Below are 22,615 nucleotides of genomic sequence, written 5' to 3'. Positions count from 1 at the left end.
GGGAGGTGTTGCTCAGATTCTACCCACCCGCTTCCCATTTCTGGTTTTCAGTTGTGGTGAAGGAAATAAAAGTGGGACGCCAGAAGAGGAAAAAGAAAAGCGAGGGGGGGGGGGAGAAATTCGCCTGCGGGACTCTGGTCTTTCTGCACAGTTTGATTGGGGTTGCGGGGCAGAGACCTGAGCCGCCTAGACAGGTGGTAAAAGCTCCAGCGTTTTAGCAGCCTCTCAGCCCAGAAATACCTTCCTTTGCACTCTGTGCCCCGAACATGCTGTAGCCTCCCCATCCACCCCCGAAATTCTATATGAACAGCTCCTGGTGGGGTCTTCCCGCGTTCCGCGAAACTAAGTGGTTCAGCGGCGCTGTCGAAGTCCAGGCGGTCGGTGAGGAGGTGGAATGAACATCGCCTTCCACTCCGTAGCGAAACATCGCCCGCTGCCCCTTTAATATCACCACACCTCAGGCCCCCAGCCCCTGCCCCCACGCCTCTTTAAGGAAACCAGCCGCCCTGGGGATTGGGGGGGTACGCAGAGCAGGGAAACCGAGGAGCCCCAGTTGGCGCTGAGCAGGCAACAGTCGCGAGGAGGGGAGCTGAAACGGTTCTGCCTGGCGTGTGGCCTTGAAGGGGGGGGGGGTGACCTCTCCAAGCCTCCCTTTCACTCCCCAGCCCTCCTCCGAAGATACCTGACCGGGGAAAGGAACAAGTCCGCACGCTTACCTTCTCGGCGCCCGCGGCGGCGGCTGCTTCGCACCGAATTTCCTCCTCCTCCCCCCGCAACGCCCCCTTTCCCACCGCTACCCCCCCCAAGCCGGCAATCTGTTTTTCCTTAAAGAAGCCCCGTCTGCGTTTTGATTGACTGGCGCCGCGGGATGATTGACACGCGCCAGAGTCCCGACGGCACTTCGGGTAAATATGTTGGTGCTGCTAAGTGGGAGTTGCCTTCCTATTATTTTAGCTGTCACTGGATCAATGTACAACGTCTTCAACTAAGGATCAGGATCCTCCTTTCTCCTCTCTCTCTCTCTCTCTCCCCTCCTTCCCTCGCTCCCTCCCTCCCTCCCTCCTTCCTTTCCTTCCTTCCTTCCTTCCTTCCTCTTTTTTTTCTCTTCCTTCTTCCCTCTCTCTCTCTCTCTCTCTTCCCGTGAAGCTTAGCCATGTGGTCAGCCTCCTGCTCGCATCTCCAAACCGACGGACGGAGGCGGAGGGCAGGCGCCCGCCTGGAGCAGCAACCCCAATGAAACTCCGCGCCGCGGCCGGAGGCTCCTAGCCCGTCCAGGATTTGGGGCAGAGGAAACCGCCTGTTTGCCGACGGTAAGTCCCTCTCCCCTCTCCGCGCCTGCCTTAACCGAAGCTTGGTTGTTGTTGGTTTTTTTTGCGGGGGGGGGGCGGGATAGTACCAGAGACCGCTTGGCTTGGCACTCGCAACGGTTGCTTTTGCAAAGACAGCCTGGCCTCGGCTATTCTCCACCTGCCCCTGCAAAAATAAATAAATAATAATCTCGCCTCCCCAGATTCTTCTAATTTTGCAGGTTTGTTTGGGGAGCCTCGCCTGCCTGCCTGCCTGCCTTGCGTCTGTTTGTTGGTTCCTCCGATTTCCTGCTTGTTAGATTTTTGTATTCTCTGTGCATATTCGTTTTTAAACTAATAATCAATATTTCCTTCCTGAATTCGGGTTTGGCTTTCTTTTCGCGGCCGCTGCCGGAGATCAGCCACTTTTTCCATAAACCTCCACTTTAAAAAAAAGGGCAAATACAATTAAAAAAAAAAATCAGGCCCAGCGAGGGGTCCTGCTTTGCGTATTGATGTCCTTCGAAAATGTAATTAATTTTCACGTGAAGGCGCATTTGTTTATTTCGCGTTTCCCCTTTTCTTGTTAGGTTTTAAACAATCTGTCTTCTGGTGGTTGGAGCCTGTTTGTTTGCATGTTCATTTTTATTTTTATTTTTTGGCGGGGGAAGAGGAAGATGTGAGATGGGGGGGGGGAGGAAGTTTGTATTCACATTTGAGCGAGGCACCAGCGTCTGGACTATTCTGTGTAATTACCACGAAAGCCTCTTACTTAATCCGGGGCGATCCTGTTTGGGTAAGCTCCTTCGCTTGGCTCAGGGTCCCCTTCTGCTGCTCCGCTTCCCCCCACTTCCTTCTTTTTTATTTTCTTTTAACGTGCCGGTGGAGTCTTTAAGTGGCACGGTTAAGTAATCTTCCTTGCTCCTAATCTCCTGTAAAGACATTAGAAAACGGGGGAGGAGGGGGAGGGAGACTTTCCAACGATGCGCAACTACTTTCAAGTCTGTTCCATCAACCCTATTTAGAAATTAGAGACCCATACAGGGAGGGGGGGCAATAAAAGCAACTTGGACTGGCTTCCCCCACCCCAACTCCCCCCTTTTCTGGTTGTTTGGAAGCTCCTGGATCTTTTCCTAATTTTTCACCCCCGTTTCTGTTTGGCAGCAGGGAAACCCAGAGTTGGTTGTGGGTTTGTTTGCTCTTTTCTTTCTTTTTTGTTAAATACATCTGGCACCATGTTGGGGCCGGATTACTGCTCAGGCTAAGAAAGGCAGCGAGTGTATTTAAACCAGCCTTGATCCTGGCCGTCTAAAGCGGGAGAGAGCCGGGCGCTTTGGCTCCGGATTCGCTGGGTAGCTCCTCTAACGTGTAAATACAATTGCCCGCTGCTCTAATTAAAGCCGCCTCCTTTTCTCCCGCCCCCGGTGGAAGCAATTGTCGTTTTCCTAATAGTTTTGTTGCTGTTGTGGTTGACTATATACCATAACATATGCACAAGGATTTACAAACATATCCCCCCTCCCAAAAAAAGAACTAAGTCCTTTTAAAAAGAGAGACAGTGAGTGAATGTGAAGGAAAAACGGAGAAACGCAGAGAAAATACTTTGTTCTGGGGAGCCTGTCACACGCTCTCCCCAGTCACGCGTGTGACATTTTTGGGATGTGTTTGTTTGTTTCACTGTAAACCACCCCTGAAACCCCAGCCAGGGCAGTGTTTAGCCTCAGGCTCCACCATGGTTGTGTGTGTGTGTCTCTGTCTTTCTAAAAACAACAAGCAACGTTTGTCTCTTTCACAATATTTGCGGGGTTTCGAAATGTCTCGTTTGAGGGGTAGCGGCGGTGGAGTTTGATGGGGTTCCCAGGCTCCAACAATTTCCGATAGAGAGTCAAGAAGGAACCCCCATTTCCCTCGCCTAAAAGGAAGGAGGAAGGGAGGGGAGGGTGCAGAGACGAGTGCTCCCCCCGCCACCCACCCAAAGGAGTTTTTCTCCAGGCTGGATCGACTGGGCCCGGCTGTCGGTGAACTTGGTCTGTACTTATTTCTTTCCGGCGACGGCTCTTGCCTCGACGGCGAGCCTCTGGGCTTCTGGGGGGTCGAGTCTCCCCCGCCCAGCTCCCTCCCCAAGCCGCGGCTTCCCCCTCCTCTCCGCCACCCCACCACTTCGTAAGAAAATGTTGGCAGCCTCCTCCCGTCCTGAGTGCTTCTTCTTCTTCTCCTTCTTCCTTCGCAGGAGCTCGGCCGTCTGGGGGGGAGATGGAGTCGCTGGCCGCCGCCAGTCAGCTGGGAACTGGGAGAGACTCTGGCTCCTCCTCCTCCTCCTCGCCCCACTCCAAGCAGGAGCTGCAGCCTTACTCGGGCGCCAGCCCCCTGAAGCCCAACCAAGTCGGGGAGACCTCCTTGTATGGCGTGCCCATCGTGTCGCTCGTCATCGACGGGCAGGAGCGCCTGTGCCTGGCGCAGATCTCCAACACGCTGCTCAAGAACTACAGCTACAATGAGATCCACAACCGTCGGGTCGCGCTGGGGATCACCTGCGTGCAGTGCACCCCGGTGCAGCTGGAGATTCTCCGTCGGGCCGGCGCCATGCCCATCTCCTCGCGGCGCTGCGGCATGATCACCAAGCGGGAAGCCGAGCGCCTTTGCAAGTCCTTCCTGGGCGAGCACAAGCCGCCCAAGCTGCCGGAGAACTTCGCCTTCGACGTGGTGCACGAGTGCGCCTGGGGCTCGCGCGGCAGCTTCATCCCGGCCCGCTACAACAGCTCGCGGGCCAAGTGCATCAAGTGCAGCTACTGCAGCATGTACTTCTCGCCCAACAAGTTCATCTTCCACTCCCACCGCACCCCCGAGGCCAAGTACACGCAGCCCGACGCCGCCAACTTCAACTCGTGGCGCCGCCACCTCAAGCTCAGCGACAAGACGGCCACCGACGACCTCAGCCACGCCTGGGAGGACGTCAAGGCCATGTTCAACGGCGGCACTCGCAAGCGGACCTTCTCCTTACACGGGGCGGGCGGCGGCGGCGGCGGCGGAAGCGCCTCCCATGCGGCCAAGAGCGCCCTTCACCCGCCGCCGCCCTCCTCCACAGACCTGCCCCCGGTGCACAAGAGCCTGCGCTGCAGCGGCGCCGAGGAGCAGCCCGGGGAGCGCGGCGGGCTGGGCTTGCCCACGGGGGCGCACGGGCCGGCCGCCGCCGTGCGAAGCTACCCGGTCATCCCGGTGCCCAGCAAGGGCTTCGGGATGCTGCAGAAGCTGCCGCCGCCTCTCTTCCCGCCCCCCTACGGCTTCCCCGCCGCCGCCTTCGGGCTGTGCCCCAAAAAGCAGGACGATTCCCTGGGAGGCGCCGGAGGAGGCGACCAGGTCAAAGCCGGTGCTTTGCCGCAGGGCATGTTTTGGGGGCCGCCGCACCCCCACCCGCCCCAGCCCCAGCAGCAGCCGGGGGGCTCGGCTAAGGACAGCGGAGTCTACCCGTCCTTCCCCATGTTCTGGCCGGCCTCCGGGAGCCTCCCGGTGCCGCCCTACCCAGCCCAGAGCCAGGCCAAGGCGGCTGCCACGGCGGTTGTTGTGGCCGCCGCCGCAGCCGCCGCAGCCGCCGCAGTAGAGCCTCTGGGCCTGCGGAGCCACGGCCACGTGGAGCTGGAAGGGTCGGAGCCGTCGGGCAGCGAGCGCAGCAGCGCCACCCCACAGGAAGGCTCGGGATCCGGGGCCGCCGACGGCGAGCGCTGCTCCAGCGCCCTCTCCAGAGCTGCGGCCGTCGGGGAGGAGGAGCGCTCCGGGGACGAAGCCTTGCTGCCCCCGCTGCCCCTGCCCAGGAAAGGCAGCTACCTGTCGGCCTTCCGCCCCGTCGTGAAAGACGCGGAGAGCATAGCCAAGCTCTACGGGACCCGCGAGGCCTACGGAGGCCCCACCGGCTGCCCGGGCTACCTCTCACCGGACTTCCTCAGCGAGGGTAGCTCCAGCTACCGCTCCCTCTCTCCGGGCAACGACACGGTGGACGAGCCCGAGGTGGACGTCGAATCCAACCGCTTTCCCGAGGACGAGGACGAGGAAGAGGTGCCCGTCGAGGAAGCCGAGGAAGCCTCTCCGCCCCAGCAGCTTCTCTTGACCGAGACCGAGGAGCCTCTTGCAGCCGTTGGCAGCGTCGGCGTCCTGGCGGCCGCAGAGAAGCCTGCGGAGAAGGCCCTGGAGCCCGAAGGGAGCCCCCCGGCCAGGAGCAACAGCAGGGGCGGCTATGAGGTGCGAGGAGGGGTGATATGGGGAAGCGGGGTGGGAACCAAGGGCGGCGATGCCAGTTCCTGACCCTCCCGTCCTCGCCCCGAATTCCACCACGACGGAGAGAGCGTGAGTCGCTCAGATCTAGGTCTGGGCGGCTCTCCAGCGCCGGAGTGGGAGGTCGCGCGCGCGGCAGGGGGTGTTATTGAGAGACTTTCTCCCAGCCGTGGCCGCCAGATGCAGGTGGGTGGATGGTTTAGGACAGGACCTCGGGCTTGTGGGACCTTCTACTTCGTTATTCTTGCTGATTTTCCATAACCTTTGCGCAAAATAGTGGCTAAGAAGTAGGGAGGCTGGGAGCCCAGGCTCAGCCCAGCAATGCATGTTCCTAATCAGACGGGAGCTTGCAGTCCTGCCCGATAAGGACCCCCTGCCCTCCTCCACCCCGTTACTTGATATAAGCAGGCAGGTGGGAAGACGGACCGTTTGTAGTTTGTTAAACAATTGGGAGTCTGAGTCTTCCCTGGTCTAGAAGACCAAGAGTAAGAGGAAAGAGTGACCCTGAGCTCCGAGGTTTTGCTCGCGAGTGCAGCTCTGGATTTCCCAATAGGCAGACCAAGCACGTGCTTGGAGCACCAGCAGAACAGGGACACACGCTCACAAACCGATATTTTATTTTATTTTTAAGAATTTTTTAAAAAAATGCTCCGAATTGGTTGTCTGTGGTCGGGGAAAATCATAACTTTGTTAGACTTCCTTTCATCCCACTACGCGCACTTCGCCCGCTTTTAGTATTGTTTTTATTCTGAGTTACATACTAGACTGGAGGGGTGCATCATAATCTTCTAAACGCTAAGGGCCTCTTAATCTGACCCTGCAGGAGCGCAAGGTTTTACTGAACTCGGATAAAAGTCGCCTGGGGGAGACTGGGATGCGGGGAGACTCTTCCAAGGGAGAGAGGAAGGAGGTCAGAAACCAATGGTTGGATCCAGCACCAGTCCTCGTCAGAGCAGACCCATGAAAATTAATGAACACGACTAACATAGGTCTATTCATTTCAATGGGTCTACTCTGAGTAAAACTTAATTGCGTGCGACCGAATGGCTTTCAGTTGCATATTGAAAAGAAGTCCGAGAGGTTTAAAAGTTGTTTTTTTATCTGCTCAAGTAGGTTGTGGAATTATCGATTTTTTTTAAAAAAAAAGACAAGCCAGGTAAGGAAAGGATGCTGGACCAAGTAACCCCACTTTAGTTGCAAATTACTTCCCACATTTTCAGGAGAAAGGCCGGGCCGTAGCTCAGGGGTAGTTTAGAAGACCTGGTTTGCATGCAGAAAGTCTCAGGTTGAATCCCGGGACCTCCAGGTAAAGCTAGGAGGAGAGATCCCCGTTTCTCAACCCTGGAGAGCCGCTGCCAGTCAGTGTAAGTAATACTGAGCTAGATGAGCCAATGACCTGACTTGGTATGAAACAGCTTTCCATGTCCCTGGGCAAACTCAGCACAAGTTAGTGAGACCCTCCTAACTCTGCACTCTTAATAACGCATTGATGGGATCTCCGTGGGCTTGAGCCAGGCCAGCCCTGAACCACGTGATACGATTCTCCATGACTGTACCTGCCTGGGCTGGGAGAACGCGGTGGGTTGACCCTGATCGCAGCCGAAGTGTCAAAACCTTTCCAGTTCCGTTAATTTACGGCTCGGATTTGAAAGTGTGCATCCCACCCGTTGCCAAAAGACCGCAAATGCTGCGAAAGCACCGCGCTGCCCTTGCGCTGTCTTCAGCACCGTGGACAGATCCCAGCTCGCAGCGCCGCGAAGGTTGGGAGTTGGGTTAAAGCGGCTTCCGGACGTTGGAAGACCGGCTGGTGGGCCCCATCTCTCCCGGAATCGAGGGGCAGATGCCATAGCAGGCATCTAATTAATATGAAGCCCAGAGGACTTGCCTCGCCCGCCCCAATTTCTCTATGGCAGAGGCGGTGGCTTTGAACCAGGTTGCTCCGGCAACAGCTAAAGGGGCGCACCAAGGCAGCGTTTCGAAAGACGCTTCGAATCAAATGGATTTGGGAAGGAAGCCCTCTCCCCACAGAGAGTTTTTAAATCATTATTTATTTACCGCGTTTCTGGAGACCTTTTCCTCCAAGGGGCTCCAGGTGTGGTACATGCCCCCCCCCATTTAATGCCAACAACAACCCTGTGAGGTAGACTAGACTGAGTGAAGGCAGTGACTGGCCCGCTGCTGTATGAACTGACCCACTTGCAAAGATCCTAAAAGTCTGAGCGCAGTCCTCAGGCAAGAGACGCTGTGCGCGTGGAGCGAGGCAACGCAAGTTTCTAGTCCTCATCCCGCGCAAAACAGTTGACAAGAGGGAGAATTATCGACGCTAGGAATAAGCGGGAGGACGCTAATCGAGATAATACAATACGGGGAGGGGTCAAGGGACTGCCACAGCGAGGACTCCCCCCCCCCAGCCCGCTTTCTGTGGGGTGGGAGGAGAGCGGTGTCTCGCTTAGCTGAAAAGGAGAGTTCTCCTTTCAATATTAGGAAGTAGGTCTCTCTCTCCCTCCCCCTCCCCATTTTAACTACCTCCAATGGGACTGGATCACCAGCATGAATCCTCCCTAAATCCACCCCCACCCACCCCACAGCTTCCTGGGTCCACCCCGCCACACTCTTTAGACACGAAGTGTTTCAGGCACGACCCCTGGGAACCATAAGGACACGGATTACCTAGGAAGAGTCGTCACTCCCCCCCACCCCCGGATCTATTGGCTGAAGCTGATAGAATTAAAGTACTGCTAGATTTGAGGAGCTGAGAAAGGGAAGGTGGGGGTGATGCCGGGGGGGTGTGCAGGTCAGAGGGGAGAGAAGCTTGCAGGCTTTGAAAAACTCTTGAGTTCCAAGGCTGACTTGGAAGGGGGCTAATTTTCCTCTACCGTCCCCAATAAATATACCTCTAAGAAAATTGCAGCTGAAGTGGCTTTTTCTGTGCAGGACAAGAGACCTTTTACACACACAGCCGCCGAAAACCCCCCACTCCTTTCCCTCTCCCCAATGGACAATTAGTTTTCTGAGTTGAGCTGGAGCGGGGTCTTGTTTTCGGAAAAGCTGGGCGGGGGACAACGAAGAGTTTCCAATTTGGCAGCGTTTGGAACGCTTTTTTTGGGGGGCGAAGGGTCTCACTTATTTGCTTTCAGAGAGATTTTCCCACGGCGGCATAACTTTAATTAACAAATAGAATAAAAAATAAACAGTGGAGCATAGGAAAAATAATAATAAATGTAACTGTTGCGCTGTTTCTTTCACAGGTGTATCCGCAAGACAGAGAGGATCGGTCGCAAGCTCTCAAAGCCAGCACCCCTCTGGGCCCACAGACAACCCCTTACCTCTGCACTCCGGAGAGGAATGGTAAGTATGAACCACGTGCCTAGAGATACTCTGAAGCATCAGGGGCGGGATTTTTGTTTGATGTCAAAAGTCTTAATAATTGCCTGAATTGATGTCAAAACGTTTCCACTTCCTTAAAAAAGTAATATTTGGCCAAACGTTTCAAATAAACCAGGAGTCATTTTTTTTAAACAAAACTTTCACCTGCCAATATTGTTTGTCTAATATTGCTATTGGCTTTATTTATTTATTTGTGGGGTGGGGGGAGGGAGAAAATAGACTGTGCCCTGCAGGCGTTTAATCAAGCATGCTCTTTCCGGGGGTCGTATTGCAATGTTTTCAACTCTCCAAAGGAGAGACTCTGCAAAGCCCACTTCTTTGAAGCGCAGCCGACGCCGCGCGCCCACCCCCACCCCATAGAAGGAGGGCAGCTGGGAACGCTGCTTGAGTAAGGAGTCGGTGGAGGGGGGGTGGTTAGAAAACTGGTGGGATAAAAGCTTCCCAAGGAGCAAGCTCCTTTCCTTAGCAAGGCGATTAGGCTGTCCCCTAAGAAGGCTTTAACGAGGACTTTGTCCTTAATTATGTAATTAAGGATATATCAGGCTCATACTTTCGTTGCCTGTGCTGCAAAATCGGTTTATTCGCTCTAAGAACCAGATAAAGAAGACAATCATTCGACAGCTGAGGATTTGGAGAGCAAGAAATCCTATCAGAACCAAAGGAGCGTCTCTCAGCCCAGCCCAGCCCACACCGACCGAGGTAAAATGATGTGCTGACTTTGGAAAAAGGAGGGTGGGCGGCCCTGAAACCAGCCCTTTCCCAACTTGGTGGCCTCCAGGTTTTGGGGGCTGCATCACCTCCCCAACTTCCTACGGCCCTGCTGGCTGGGGCTGATGTGAGTTGCAATCCAAAACAACTGGAGGACACCAGGTTAGCAAAGGTGTTCTTAAAGGCCCTCTTGCCTCGGAGACCTACCCTGCAGAAGCAGCGGCGCATAGGAGGTGGATCAGAGGATTCCAGGCTGTGCCCCCTGCTCTTGGAGGTGCTTAGCCATCCGGCCAGGCCAGTTGGCTAATGGTCAGGTTCACCTTCAACCAAAGGAAACTTCCTGGTGGCCAAAATTCGCTGAGGATGTGCCCTCATTGTCATCCCTGTTTTCATTGACCGAGATAATAATAAATTCCTTCACAACTGGAAGAGAAGGGTTGGTTGACGCTGATTATTAGCGAAAGACTCGGTGCCTAGATTTGCTGGGGCTTCTGGAGTTAAAGCCCCTAAAACAGCCTTTCTGGGCTTGATCCTCTCCAGATGTTTTGGACTTCAAGTCCCACCATCCTCAAGCAGTCATGGCGGGACTCTTTGACCGAAACATCTGGCTGCACTAAGACGACCACAAACTTAGGATAAAAGGGAGCATCAAGACAACCGGGTCTGCTATGAGTCCTGTTCTGGCCAGAGGTTTCACTGAGCCTCTGTATACGGATATGGGCTTTGTAAGTGAAAACTTTGCAGTAGTTCCCACTCATATTCTGTTAACGGACTGGGAGAGAAATAGCTGTGAGCGCAAGCATTTTTACTATGTACTAAGTGGCAGTGAAAGGAGTGTTAACTTAGGAGCTGTATTCAACGAAGTCCTACTACGCACAGCAGAGACACTGAGATGAATGGATCAAAGTTAGCCATGCTCATTAATTCCAGTGGGTCAACTCTTGAGTCGAACTGGCATTGGAAACAACCCTTCGTGTCAATAGTGGCTAATATTGACTTCCCAAGTAAATCATAGCCCCCCCCCCCCCGGTCTTCTTAACAACTTCAGCTGCTTTGAACCCCGCCACCCAGCAGAGCTATATAATGCTGGAACTGATGGAAGTTGTAGTTGAAATCAGCTGGGGGCGGGGGGTCGCCAGGTTGGCCAAGGCTGTTTAGGGCTACTTCGATGGGTATATAACTCCATCCGTCCCAGGGCTTCGGTCTAAAGTTCAATGTGTAATGTAGCATCAATGAAACTTCTCGGAAGTAAACGTGCGTGTGGCGGAGGAGGGAAAAACGTGAGCCAGGATTTATTGGGAGGGGGGCTTTATCTTAGGGCGGCAGAACCACAGTTAGTTAAATATTTTTATTGATTTACTTGATTTGGGGGTGGGCAACTGCCCCCTGCCCCCCGCTTGGCTACGCCCATCTGAGCACGGTTCATCTTTTTTTCAGAACTGATATATCGGACCGTAGTTAAATAATATAAGGCAGCCCTCCCAGTTTAAAAGGGGAGAAGAAGCGCCAGATGTATTGGAGATCTCAGTGAGAGGTTTGCTCCCCGTCCCCTCCAATACATGGTAAATAAATATTTAAAGTTGAAGTTAGGAAGAGAGAGAGAACGAAGGAATGGCGACGGTATAGCGAGATGTTACAAATCAAGGCCTCCTTAAACGGGGGAAGGGGGGCTGGGACTCCTCGCTGTCTCCCTTCCCGACACCTTCCACGCTTCTCTGTAATTTCGGTGGTAAATTTTCCGCGCAAAGGAGCAGCGGGATTTGGCTGGGAAGAAACCGCTTGGTTTCCATTCAAGGGCGGCGGCTGCTCTGGCCCCCACCCCCAGCCAAACCGCCTTCTTGAAATTTTCAGTCGGTAGTTAATTCAAGAGGGCGACACCTGGATCCCCTCGCGGGGCTGTTTCGATGCTTTCTCCTGCCAGAGTCTTTCTCAGCCCCTTTGCAACAACAGCCCGATTTACTCGAGAGCCAGTCCCGGGACTGTCTGTGGGATTCCTTGGAAATCGCCCCCCACCTTAAATGAAAGGTGCCAATGAATAAGCCATTGGACTCGGCGGGGCTTACTCTCAGACTGAGTACACCTTAGGGTCCCACCCCAAGGACCCGGAAACCGCTTAAGCTGCGGTCTGGTTGACGTGGGAACGCAGGTCCTTTGCATTGTCTAACCTTAATGCGCAGTTAGTAGCACCCAGCGTTTGGCGCAGTATGCAAATCTTCTGGGTGGCGTTTAGATCTGTGAACGGCCATTCACACGTGCCTATGGTCGGGTGGTGTGTAGGGCTGATACTGAGCGCAAACTGAGTCTGCAAAAAAGGAGGCGGGTGGGATTTCTAAGCCGTATGTCACTTTTGCCTTTTCAAAGCCATCTTTGTTACATTTGGTCGTGTAGTCACGACCGGTGTGTGAGAGATGTCGCCATTATGCCCATTTTTTCAGACGAGAACTAAGTGTCCAGTAAATGTGCTCCCAGTTCTGCCGGGTTTGTGCCAGACTTCTAAAATCAGCTGTTACACGCTTTAAGGCTCTATGCTGTAATATATAGAGTAGGTAAAAAGGAGCTACGACAAGCCTAGCAGGACCCAGAGATGTTAGCGACCGGGTGCAAGCGCGGTGTGCCTGGAAGCGATGGCAATGCTAGGAAGGCTGAGTTCACACGTGCGTGAGCATCACTTGACAGCTCTGCTCTTGAATGCCTGAACTGGCTCTGCCTGGTGTCTGAGGCCGTGACAGGTTACGCGAAGCTCTTGCTGTTGGGCCAATGCCGGCCCGTCCACACGTGCATGTCATCGCGTGATATTGGAGGGACGATCGGGGTCTTTTCTTTCAACATGTGCACAAATGTCGAGAAGGAGTCAGAGTCTCACAGTAATTTTGATTATCAAATGTATGATAATCTCCACCAACCGCATCTCTACTTTTGTTTCCTCCAAGTTGTCCATTGTTACTGCCCGCCAAGGACAGATGATGGGGCGGGGGGGGGGAGTTCCCCCTACACTTGGTTCCTCTGGTGCCCTTGCCAGGGTGTGTGCGCGTTTTGGGGGGCGGGGGCGGAATCAGCTCTCACCCTTTGCCTTTCCTCTTTCCTGGGCACAGGAGACGAGGTGGTCAGCATTGACGTCACCGGGACTCAACTGGGGGAGAAAGACATTGGGAATCTCGCCAGAGGTAAGAGTGCCTTTTTGGTGGTTTTGCTGGACGAGGGAAGGGGGCGGGGAGAGGAGCGGGGCCTGCGCAAAGAAGGTCGAGGACAGTGGGAAGCATCTAAGGGTAACTTTCACAAAGGGCTAATCCACAGCGATTCTTCCCCCTCGGACTTCCTCCCCTGGTATCTTCTAGCTCAGTTTCCCCCCACCCTGGTGCCCTCTCGATTTTGTTGGACTACAGCTCCCATCAGCCCTATCCTGCTGGAGTCCAACCGAAGTGCTTCTTCGCGCAGCGTGCAGTTAAACTGTGGAACTTACTGCCACTGGAGGAAGTGATGGTCACCAACCCAGATGGCTTTAAAGAGGACTGGATAAATTCATGGAGAGAGGGCTAATCGGTGACTGCCAGCCACGATGACTATATTCTTCCTCCACAGTGGGAGGCAGCAATGCTTCTGAATCCCAGTTGCTGGAAACCAGAGGAAGGGAGAGGGCTCTTATGGTTAGATCCTGCTTGCGGGTTTCCCATCTGGTTGGCAATTGTGAGATCAGGATGCTGGACTAGATGGGCCTGATCCAGCAGACTCCTCTTATATTAACCAACTGACCGGGCACCAGACCGGGGAGAGACTGTAGCTCTTCTTTTCTTATTAAATACATGCCTTGTTATTTACACAAACTCTCTCTCTTTTCCCGTCGTCTGCCTACATCCAGTCTCTCTTGTCTACACTCCGTAGCCCAAACGTCTCCTTCGCTCTTCAGTCACCAGATGAAGCAAACGCGCTTCCTCCCGCATTTCGCTACCCCCCCCCCCCCGTTTTCATTCACGTTTCTAGGTCAGGAGACCCTGTTGGCTCGCCTGCCTGTCTTAATGTAGATTTGAGAGGGACGTATTAGCAGCGATTCCTCGAGATCTGTGGCCCATCGAACCTAATTTCTAGATCTATCTATCCATCTCTGGGGCGGCGGCGGGGGGAGCCCGTTCATAATGCGCATTGACAGCCTCGCTATGGGTTTCTGCTGTGGTATGGAATGGAGAGATTGAAAGGGTCTTTTGTCAGTATCCAAGCAGGAGAGTGAGATGGGTGGTTCCTCACCGGGTCAGGGCGCATCTGGAAGGAGGATCTTTACCTCCTCAGCCCAGATTTGTAGCTGGGGTTCAAGGAAGCCCGCTGACCTGGGACTCAAGGGGCTTAGTTCTGAGTAAACAGGCGTTGGATTGCGCTGGTAGTGAAGATGCATTGAGCGTATATGTTTTGTTTTGATTTTCTTTTAAAATAGCAACAATCCGAAATTAGAACAATAGCTTTTGACGAATTTAAATGCCCTAGCTGTCAATCTCCCTCTCTCTCTTTCTCTCTAATAAAATCTCTTATATTAGGGTTGGACTAGATGACCCTTGAGGTTCCTTCCAGCTCTGCAATTATATGATTCCCCATGGGGAAACGAGAGGATTAGGGTCCACCTACCCCGACTCTCCCTCTGGGCTCAATCCAATATTCTTTTCTTCACAGATGAGTTGCAAAAACTCCTCATGGAGCAAATGGAGCTGAGGAAAAAACTGGAACGGGAATTCCAAAGTCTGAAAGGTATATCCACCGCCTTCCTTAAGTCTCTGTAAAGGGCCGCTGTTTCTACAACGATTGCAAATAAAACATTTTATAAGGGCGAAATTGCAGGAAGCGGATTGCAATTAATGGATTGTTGACCATCCGATTAAAATGTACACAAAAGGCCAAGAGAGACACGTTGGTCCATAAGGGAAAGCAAAGAAACCTCTAAAATCCACAGTAGGGCGATACCTTTATTAGGAACAACGGACATTTTTAGGAAAGAGTGCGGAAGCTTTGGAGCTCTCCAGAATTCTTCATCAGGCAATCTTGCATGGTACCTGATGAAGAGTTCTGGAGAACACTGAAGCTTGCCACTGTTTTGTAACCTTTCGATCGGTCCTAATAAAATTTAGTTGTGGGTTTTGAAGACTAAATGCGGGTTTCACTTGCGAAGTTTGCATTGGCTTACTTGCCCAAACAGGTCTTTGCCTGCCCTTTGCAGCTGAGCGCAACCCTTTCCAAGTCCGGTCCAAATAACACCGAGCTGACCGGCAAGCTTTCAGCATCTTTAGGGGAAATCGGAGTTTAGTTGGAAAGCAGAAATTAAAACCCTTCAGCCAATTGAAGGCGCCAGGAATTGATATCTGATATTCCGCGCTCTTGCCGTGGCTGAAGCAGCCGATCGATTATTAATTTGCTAATTTATAGGTTAACTCTTTCGCGCCTTTGCAGAGTTTCTGCTTGGCTCGAATGGTTTTGAGCCGAATTGCTGTATCTGTAAGGCGGATTATTTGGAGGTACCTGAACTTCCCACCCCGAAAGGCAGGGGGAATTGGAGGACAGAGAGAAAGGAATCTTCTCTTCCATTCATTCCCAGCACACAAACCTCTTTACCTGGGAGTAATTCCCATGAAACGCCCTCAGTTCTAGGAAGTGGGTTCCATGGAAATTAATTTGACTCATTCCAGAGTAATCGAGATATCGATGTTATTGAAGGGTGTGGAGGGCGTCATCCTCGTCGGGTGTTTAATCTGTAGCTGAACTGGAATTAAATCTTGACCTGCCCTCTAAAATAGCAGGACCGCTCCTATCCTCATAAATTACGAGCGTAAACAATTTCAAACTCGTTATAATTATGAGGTTTAAAATTATTGTTAACCGCTACCATGAAGGGAGGGCAACAACAACAACAGGACTGAAAATCGCTTTTCATGCAGGTGGAGCGCGCATTCCTCCATTCATGCATCGCCCCTCAATTATTCTGTTTGAGAGATCTTAAAGATGGAGGAAGTGTCACTCAGTCCATGCATTTCGAAGGGTGTTTGATTCGGGTTGCGGACTCCTATAGCGAGGTCGCTGCAAGGCGGGTGCGACTATTAGATACTCCACCCAGACTTTTCTCCAACTTTTCAAGCCTAGCTGGGCGGGGACGGAGAAGGGTCTCGGGCAGAGGAGGCGAGAGGGCCTGGATTTGGGGCCGGTCTTCAAGGTCGCCCAGACCTCCTTAGCTTTTGTCTTCCCAACCGCTTTCAAAACTGTTCGCTTGTTTACAAGAGCGGCTGCTCCTCCGCCCCGCTTCACACATTCTCTTTTAAGGGAGGTCAGACGCCAAGATTCCTTTAAAGGACAGCAGGGGAGCACAGAGCGAGAAAGAACACGAAATTAGAAGAAAAAGCGCCGCTGAAATGCTTTCTCTGTATTCTTGATTGATTGTGTGAATAAACCCCACCAGTTAATCCGGATTAATACGGGAGTGTTTGTCCCTGAAAAATAAACGGGGAGGGGGGGTGTTAAAGGAAAAGAAACCTTTGAAATTGTTTTTCTGATTATGGGAGAAGCGGGGCCGGACGGGGAAAGGAAACTACCAATTAATCCAGATTAATACAAACCGGAGGTACCACTGTATATGGAGGGGGGTGCCTTTGCACTTTTAAACGGAAAAAAGAAGCCAGTTTAAATGAAAGCCTATAAACGAAAAAGCATGTCCGAAATTGTTTCTGTGTCTTTTGGATTGTGGCGGGGGTCTGCAGTTAATCCGGATTGATACATTCAGAAGCGAGGGAACAACGTTTGTATATATTCGCTTCGCCGGATTTCCTTTTTCCCGGGAGTAACAGATCCCTTTTTAAACCCCACAGATAACTTTCAAGACCAGATGAAGAGGGAACTGGCCTACCGCGAAGAAATGGTGCAGCAGCTGCAAATTGTGCGGGGTACGGGGATGATTTTCCCTCCACCTCCCTCTCGTACCCCATAATTACCCAAGCCAGAGCTAGCCAGTAAAGCCAAACAAGGAGAAGCCACCCTTCCCTTTCTGTTTGCAAAAGGGTGACGACGACGATAAATAATAGTGGAATTGTGGCTCAGTGGCAGAGCCTCCCTGCCTGGGACTCTGGAGAGCCAGTGTGGTGTAGTGGCTAAGAGCGGTGGACTTGTAATCTGGTGAACCGGGTTCGCTTCCCCGCTCCTCCACCTGCAGCTGCTGGGTGACCTTGGGCTAGTCACACTTCTCTGAAGTCTCTCAGCCCCACTCACCTCACAGAGTGTTTCTTGTGGGGGAGGAAGGGAAAGGAGATTGTTAGCCGCTTTGAGACTCCTTAGGGTAGTGATAAAGCGGGATATCAAATCCAAACTCTTCTCTTCTTCTTCTGCCAGGTCATGTAGACAATACTGAGCTAGAGGGACCAATGGGTCTAAGACAATAGGATGCTCCTAATAATATGTGACCACCTAAGTGTTTCTGCTTGTTTCTAAGACTTGCTTCAGATCGCTCCCCCTCCACAGGATTGCTGTGGGTCAGAGACGTGGGCATTCCAACCTTTTCTTTAAGCTCCTAAAACTCATAGGGAGCAGCCTTATGCAGAGTTAGCCCATGGTTCCATCATGATGTAGCTCAGGGATGTTTTTAATATAAATATAGGTTTGTTGATTTCCAATTTATAGCAACAATGACAAAAAAAGGCGGGGAGGGAATACAACTAGTTCAGTTTTGCTGACACTGCTTGGTAGTGGCTTTGCTTGTTTATTAGACAGAGGACTTCCTGATCCTACCTGGAGATGCCATGGGACCTTTTGCATGCAAGGAGGATGCTTGACTGCTGAGCTAGACCCTTTTCCAGAGCAACATGGCATTGCTTTTGCTGCAAGAAGTTAGCAGGTCCAACCCTCCTTGCAAATTGTTTGCTGCTACAATAAGCAGCAATTAGCAAAGCCTCTCTCCTTAAAAACTTCTACCTTTTTAAGGTGGCTACCTTAAAAACTTCAACAGTTGTTGCCTTTCACTTTCTTTTGGGGTCACAGGATTCTTGTCCCCTTTCCAGCTGGGCTGTCAAAGCATATTGTAAGGCAGTGTTTTCCAAACTTGGGTCTGTTTTTGGACTACAGTTCCCATCATCCCTAAACTTTGGTCCTGCTAGCTAGGGATGATGGGAGTTGTAGTCCAAAAACAGCTGGAGAACCAAGTTTGGGAAACACCAGTGCAAAGGAAAGCAGATTATTGGGGCCTTGAGAGATGAAAGGCAGTGTGGCCAGACAGGCTGTGTGTGGATCAAATACCCTTTCATCCCCTCTCCCAAATCTCCACCCACCCTCTCTCCTCTTTTCTTTCCAGATACCCTGTGCAATGAGCTGGACCAAGAAAGGAAAGCTCGCTACGCCATTCAGCAGAAGCTAAAAGGTTGGTTGGAAATGCGGGGAAACTTCCCCCTCAAACTGCTGGTTTGGTGGGGCAGTATCATCTGTATTTTATGCATCGTCAGAATTTCGTGTCTCTGCAAAAACGTCTCACTGGAGGGACTCCCCTCATCAGTATCAATGTAGTTATTCAATAGCAACAACAATATCTTGAGTATAAAGGTAAAGGTAAAGGGACCCCTGACCATTAGGTCCAGTCGCGGATGACTCTGGGGTTGCAGCGCTCATCTCGCTTTACAGGCCGAGGGAGCCAATGTTTGTCTGCAGACATTTTTTCTGGGTCATGTGCCCAGCATGACTAAGCTGCTTCTGGCGAACCAGAGCAGCGCACGTAAATGCTGTGTACCTTCCCCCCCGGAGCGGTACCTATTTATCTACTTGCACTTTGATGTGCTTTTGAACTGCTAGGTGGGCAGGAGCTGGGACTGAACAACGGGAGCTCACCCCGTCGTAAGGTTTCGAACCGCTGACCTTCTGATCGGCAAGTCCTAGGCTCTGTGGTTTAACCCACAGCGCCACCTGCATCCCTGATATCTTGAGTATACTGATATGTATATTATCAGATTGTCAGCATCATCAGATCCATTTAAATTATCTCCCACCTTTGCTCCAAGAAGCTGGACAAACAAAAATAGCAGCAGCAACAACAACATTACAGTATTTGTACCCCATCCATCTGACGGTTTCCCCAGCCACCCTAGACAGCTTCCAGCATATGCAGAATATAGTTCTCTTCCCCATTTTATCCTCACAACAAGTTTGTAAGGTAAGGTAGGCTGAGAGCTGGAGACTGGCCCAAGGTTACTCAGTGACCTACATGGCTATGTGTGAGGATCTGAACCCTGGTCTCCTAGTCCAGGACTCTAACCACGGCACCACACTGGCACAGATTATGCTCAGGGGCTTGTCTGGAGCAGAATAGGTGCAATAGGCATCAATCTTGTGTATGGGACCTTTTCATTAGTCAAAGTGCCTCACAGATTGACGGTCTCTGTCTCCCTTTGAACAGCCCACAAAGGAACTAATGCTGGATTAGGACCTGGGAGACAGGGGTTCAGGTCCCCACTTGGACATGAAGCTCACTGTGTGACCTTGGGCCACTGCCTAACCTACCTCACAGGGTGGTTGTGAGGTTTAAATGGGGGGGGGGGGAACCATGTACACCACCTTGAGTTCATTGGAGGAAAGGTGGGATATAAATGCAGCCAATCAATCAATCAAGGCGATCAGCTTATTTCTAAGGCTCATTTCATTTGGGCAATAAGCAGCTCCATTCTATGCACATTTATTCGGAAGCAAGTGCCACAGATTTCAGTGACATTTGAAGGCCACAATCTCTTATCCACTTACCTGGAAGTGAAACCCCACTGAACTCACCAGGGTGTGCTTTTGTCTAGGCAAGCAGTCTTTACCAACCTGGTGCCCTCCAGGTGTTTTGAGCAACAACTCTCATCAGCCCCAGCCTGCTGAGTTGCGGTCAAAAACTCCTGGAGGGCACCAAGCTGGCCCTATACCAACATATAGGATTACCCCTTTTAAGAAAGTATAAGGCATTTATGCCTCTTTTTTCCTCCTTCCAAGTTTCTGTGGTTTCTTGTCCTTCAGTCATGGAGGTGAAGATACAGAGAGGGAGGGTGGCTTGATACATTTCCAAGTCAAGTTATTAATAACAACAATAAAAATATAAATACTATTTTAATAAAACCCAGAGGTAAGATTTAAAAGGGATGTATGGTTGTTGACGATGATGAAGATGAAGATAATAATAATAACTTATTTATATGCTGCCCATCTGACTGGGTTCCCCCAGTCACTCTGGGCGACTTTCAACAAATTAAAACACAACATCAAACATAAAAAACTTCCCTGAACAGGGAGGGCTGTCTTCAGATGTCTTCTAAAACTCAAATGATTGTTTATCTGTTTGACATCTGGTGGGAGGGTGTTCCACAGGGCAGGAGCCACTACCAAGGAGGCCCTCTGCCTGGTTCCCTGTAACCTCACTTCTCCCAGTGACGGAACTGCCAGAATGGAACCTCAGAGCTAGATCTTAGTGTCTGGGCTGAATGACAAGGGTGGAGCCGCTCCACCTCCAGATTGCATGGACCTCAAGAAGATTAAGCCTCCCTGGCTGTGATCTTGAAGGGTTTGGGGCCCTAAGGGTGTGTGCAATGGGGTTCCTGGATGCTCAATTGCTTAGGGAGAGCTGGGAAGATAGAGGGTCCCCCACCCCATATTGCATTACCCCTGGCTCTGAGGGTGCCTAGTCAATGTGTCAAGATTCCCCCCCCCCCAACAACACCACTCAGCTGTCAAGGAGTTTTAATCTGTGCTTGGCCACATAATCATAGAATCAAACCCACTGAAATGCAGTCTATTGTTGTTTTAACTTTGTGAAACTTTTAAACTGTTAGTTTTTCATATTGATAATGACATTGTTTTATCTTTTTTGTAAATCGCTTTCAGATTTGCTTTTTGCTTTTACAATCAAGCGGCATATAAATTTTATGAAATAAAGAAGAAAACCAAACATGGATTTTAACACTCCGTTTTCACCGATGAGTGTTGGGGCGCGGGGGATTGGCATGTGGGACGACTTATATTGCGTTTGACTCTCTCTCTCTCTCTCTCTCTCTCTCTCTCTCTCTCTCTCTCTCTTGCACCCCGCTCCACAGAGGCCCACGACGCACTGCACCACTTCTCCTGCAAAATGCTGACTCCCCGCCACTGCACCGGGAACTGTTCCTTCAAGCCTCCTTTGCTGCCCCAGTGAGCGACCCTCCCCACATTCAGCGCCCTCCCTCCCCGCAAAAGTCTGGGGCCGAAGCCGTCGCTGCTAGAGAAGCGTGGAAGCGGGATGGGGGGGGGGAGGGGCGTGCGTGCCACACAAACTCACACTCAAGAAATCCTGGACGGGGAGGACGCCCGCGAGACACTAAGCCATGCCTGAATCGAAAGAAGCAGAGCTGTGTAAATAAGACAGGCGAGGGAATCCGGAGTGACCTGCGCTCCATTCCCCGCCCCCGTCGTGTAAATAGAGGCTGCATCGGATTGTTCCGCCGATGGCATCGGGACCACAGGCAGACTGAAAAGACCTCGGAGAGGGTGGAGGGTAAGGAAGGCGGGAGAGGGGGCGGAGGCGAGCTCCTTTGACTTGGGGGGGGGGGGAGTGTGAGAAGGGGAGTCACACCAACGCCCCGCTCCGCCCAGCCCAGTTCCTTGGCCGGCCTCCGCCTCTCTCTCTCTCTCTCCATCCTCTTCCACTTTTTGGGTCCACGCCTCTCCACCCTGGCACAGACTTGGTCTGGGGAGGGGGGCTTCCAAGCGGCGATGTGCAATGGATAGAAGAAGCGTACTGTGATTTCCCCGACTCCCCCCGTCCAGTATTCGTTACGATTCTTTATTTATTTATTTGCTGGTTTATTTATTCTGTATATTTATTTATGTTCCCAGCCCCCTGGACCATCATCTCTTGTAAACTGTTGATGTATAACAGCACTTTAAAGACAGAGGCCGGCGATCGGGACATACGCCTGGCGCCCCCGCCCCCCAAAATCATCGCCAGCGTCGGCCACTCCCAGAACAGACTCTCCTCCCCCCGCCCCCCTAGTTGTTCCCGGAGAAAATTTGTCAGGTGTTCGTTTTTGGGTTTTGTTTCCCCCCGTTTTTGTTTGGTTCTTGTTTAATAAAATTCGACTTTTGAACAAAGCAGCGAACTTCGAAAAGCCACACGTGATCGGTGATGGATTTATTATTGGGGGCGCGAGGAGAGACTTGATCGAAGTTCTGAGCACCTGAAATGGTCTCTCTCTTTGCAAAATATGGGCAACAGTTTTTCATCATCAATTAAGGCTCCCTTGCAGCGGTGGAGCTGTGAGGTCATTTTAGATGCTGGACTCATAGGAGCCAACTCCTAGGGACCTAGGGGTTTTCGGGCCCCCAATGAAATATTTGAGGGGGCCAGGTCCCCCCCCCCCAAATTGATGGGCCTTGCCATTCAAATACTGTGTGTGCACTGCGTCATGTGATCGATTATGTGGGGTGGGGCTTACCTGCCCTCCCCCAATTTTTATTCAAGTTGGCATCCCTAGCTGGACTTGGTGAATTTACGCGGGACCCCTCTTTTGAGGCACGAGGGTTCCCCATCACTTCCTTGTGGCATTTTGGGGCCCTCCAGCTCATGTAGCCGGGAGACTCCTCCAAAGTCTTGCCTTGACAGCACCCCTGCTTGAAGCCTGACGTTTCAAGCCGAATACTGAGCCAGAGCAATGCTCCATCAAGCTCAGTAGAGTCCACACTGACAGGCAGCAGCTCTCTCTAGAGTTTCAGACAGGAGTCTCTCCCAGTCCTCGCTGGAAATCTTGCCAGGGATTGAATCTAGGACCTAATCGTGCCCTGAGCCGAGGTCCTTCCTTAAACTGTGATCCCTGCATTGCAGGAGGTTGGACTTGAGGATGAGTCCTTTCCAAGTCTACAATTCTATGATTCCTGTAAAGATCAAATAGGATTCCAGCCCTCCTATCAAGGGCAGGTTTAAACAGGAATAGAATAGTCTTAATTAGACTGAGCTCAATATTGGG

The 22,615-nt window shown here is 51.8% G+C and overlaps 1 protein-coding gene across 1 annotated transcript; it reads left to right on the top strand.

Annotated features, from left to right (window-relative positions):
- Positions 1-3,539: 3,539 nt before the first annotated feature.
- On the top strand, positions 3,540-21,129 carry SKOR1 (SKI family transcriptional corepressor 1; the record flags this gene model as incomplete). The annotated part of the gene is made up of 8 exons (XM_080982126.1): positions 3,540-5,519; positions 8,801-8,900; positions 9,531-9,638; positions 12,740-12,811; positions 14,304-14,378; positions 16,481-16,555; positions 17,953-18,018; positions 20,711-21,129. 8 exons carry the CDS (start codon positions 3,540-3,542, stop codon positions 20,806-20,808), a joined length of 2,574 nt encoding a protein of 857 aa, XP_080838252.1. The 3' UTR covers positions 20,809-21,129.
- Between the last annotated feature and the right edge of the window lie 1,486 nt (positions 21,130-22,615).

The sequence above is a fragment of the Podarcis pityusensis genome (assembly GCF_964106645.2).
Source record: "Podarcis pityusensis genome assembly, chromosome: 14".
NCBI lineage: Eukaryota > Metazoa > Chordata > Lepidosauria > Squamata > Lacertidae > Podarcis > Podarcis pityusensis.
The sequence above is the reverse complement of the archived record's forward strand: the minus strand, read 5'-3'. Positions and strand labels throughout refer to the sequence as shown.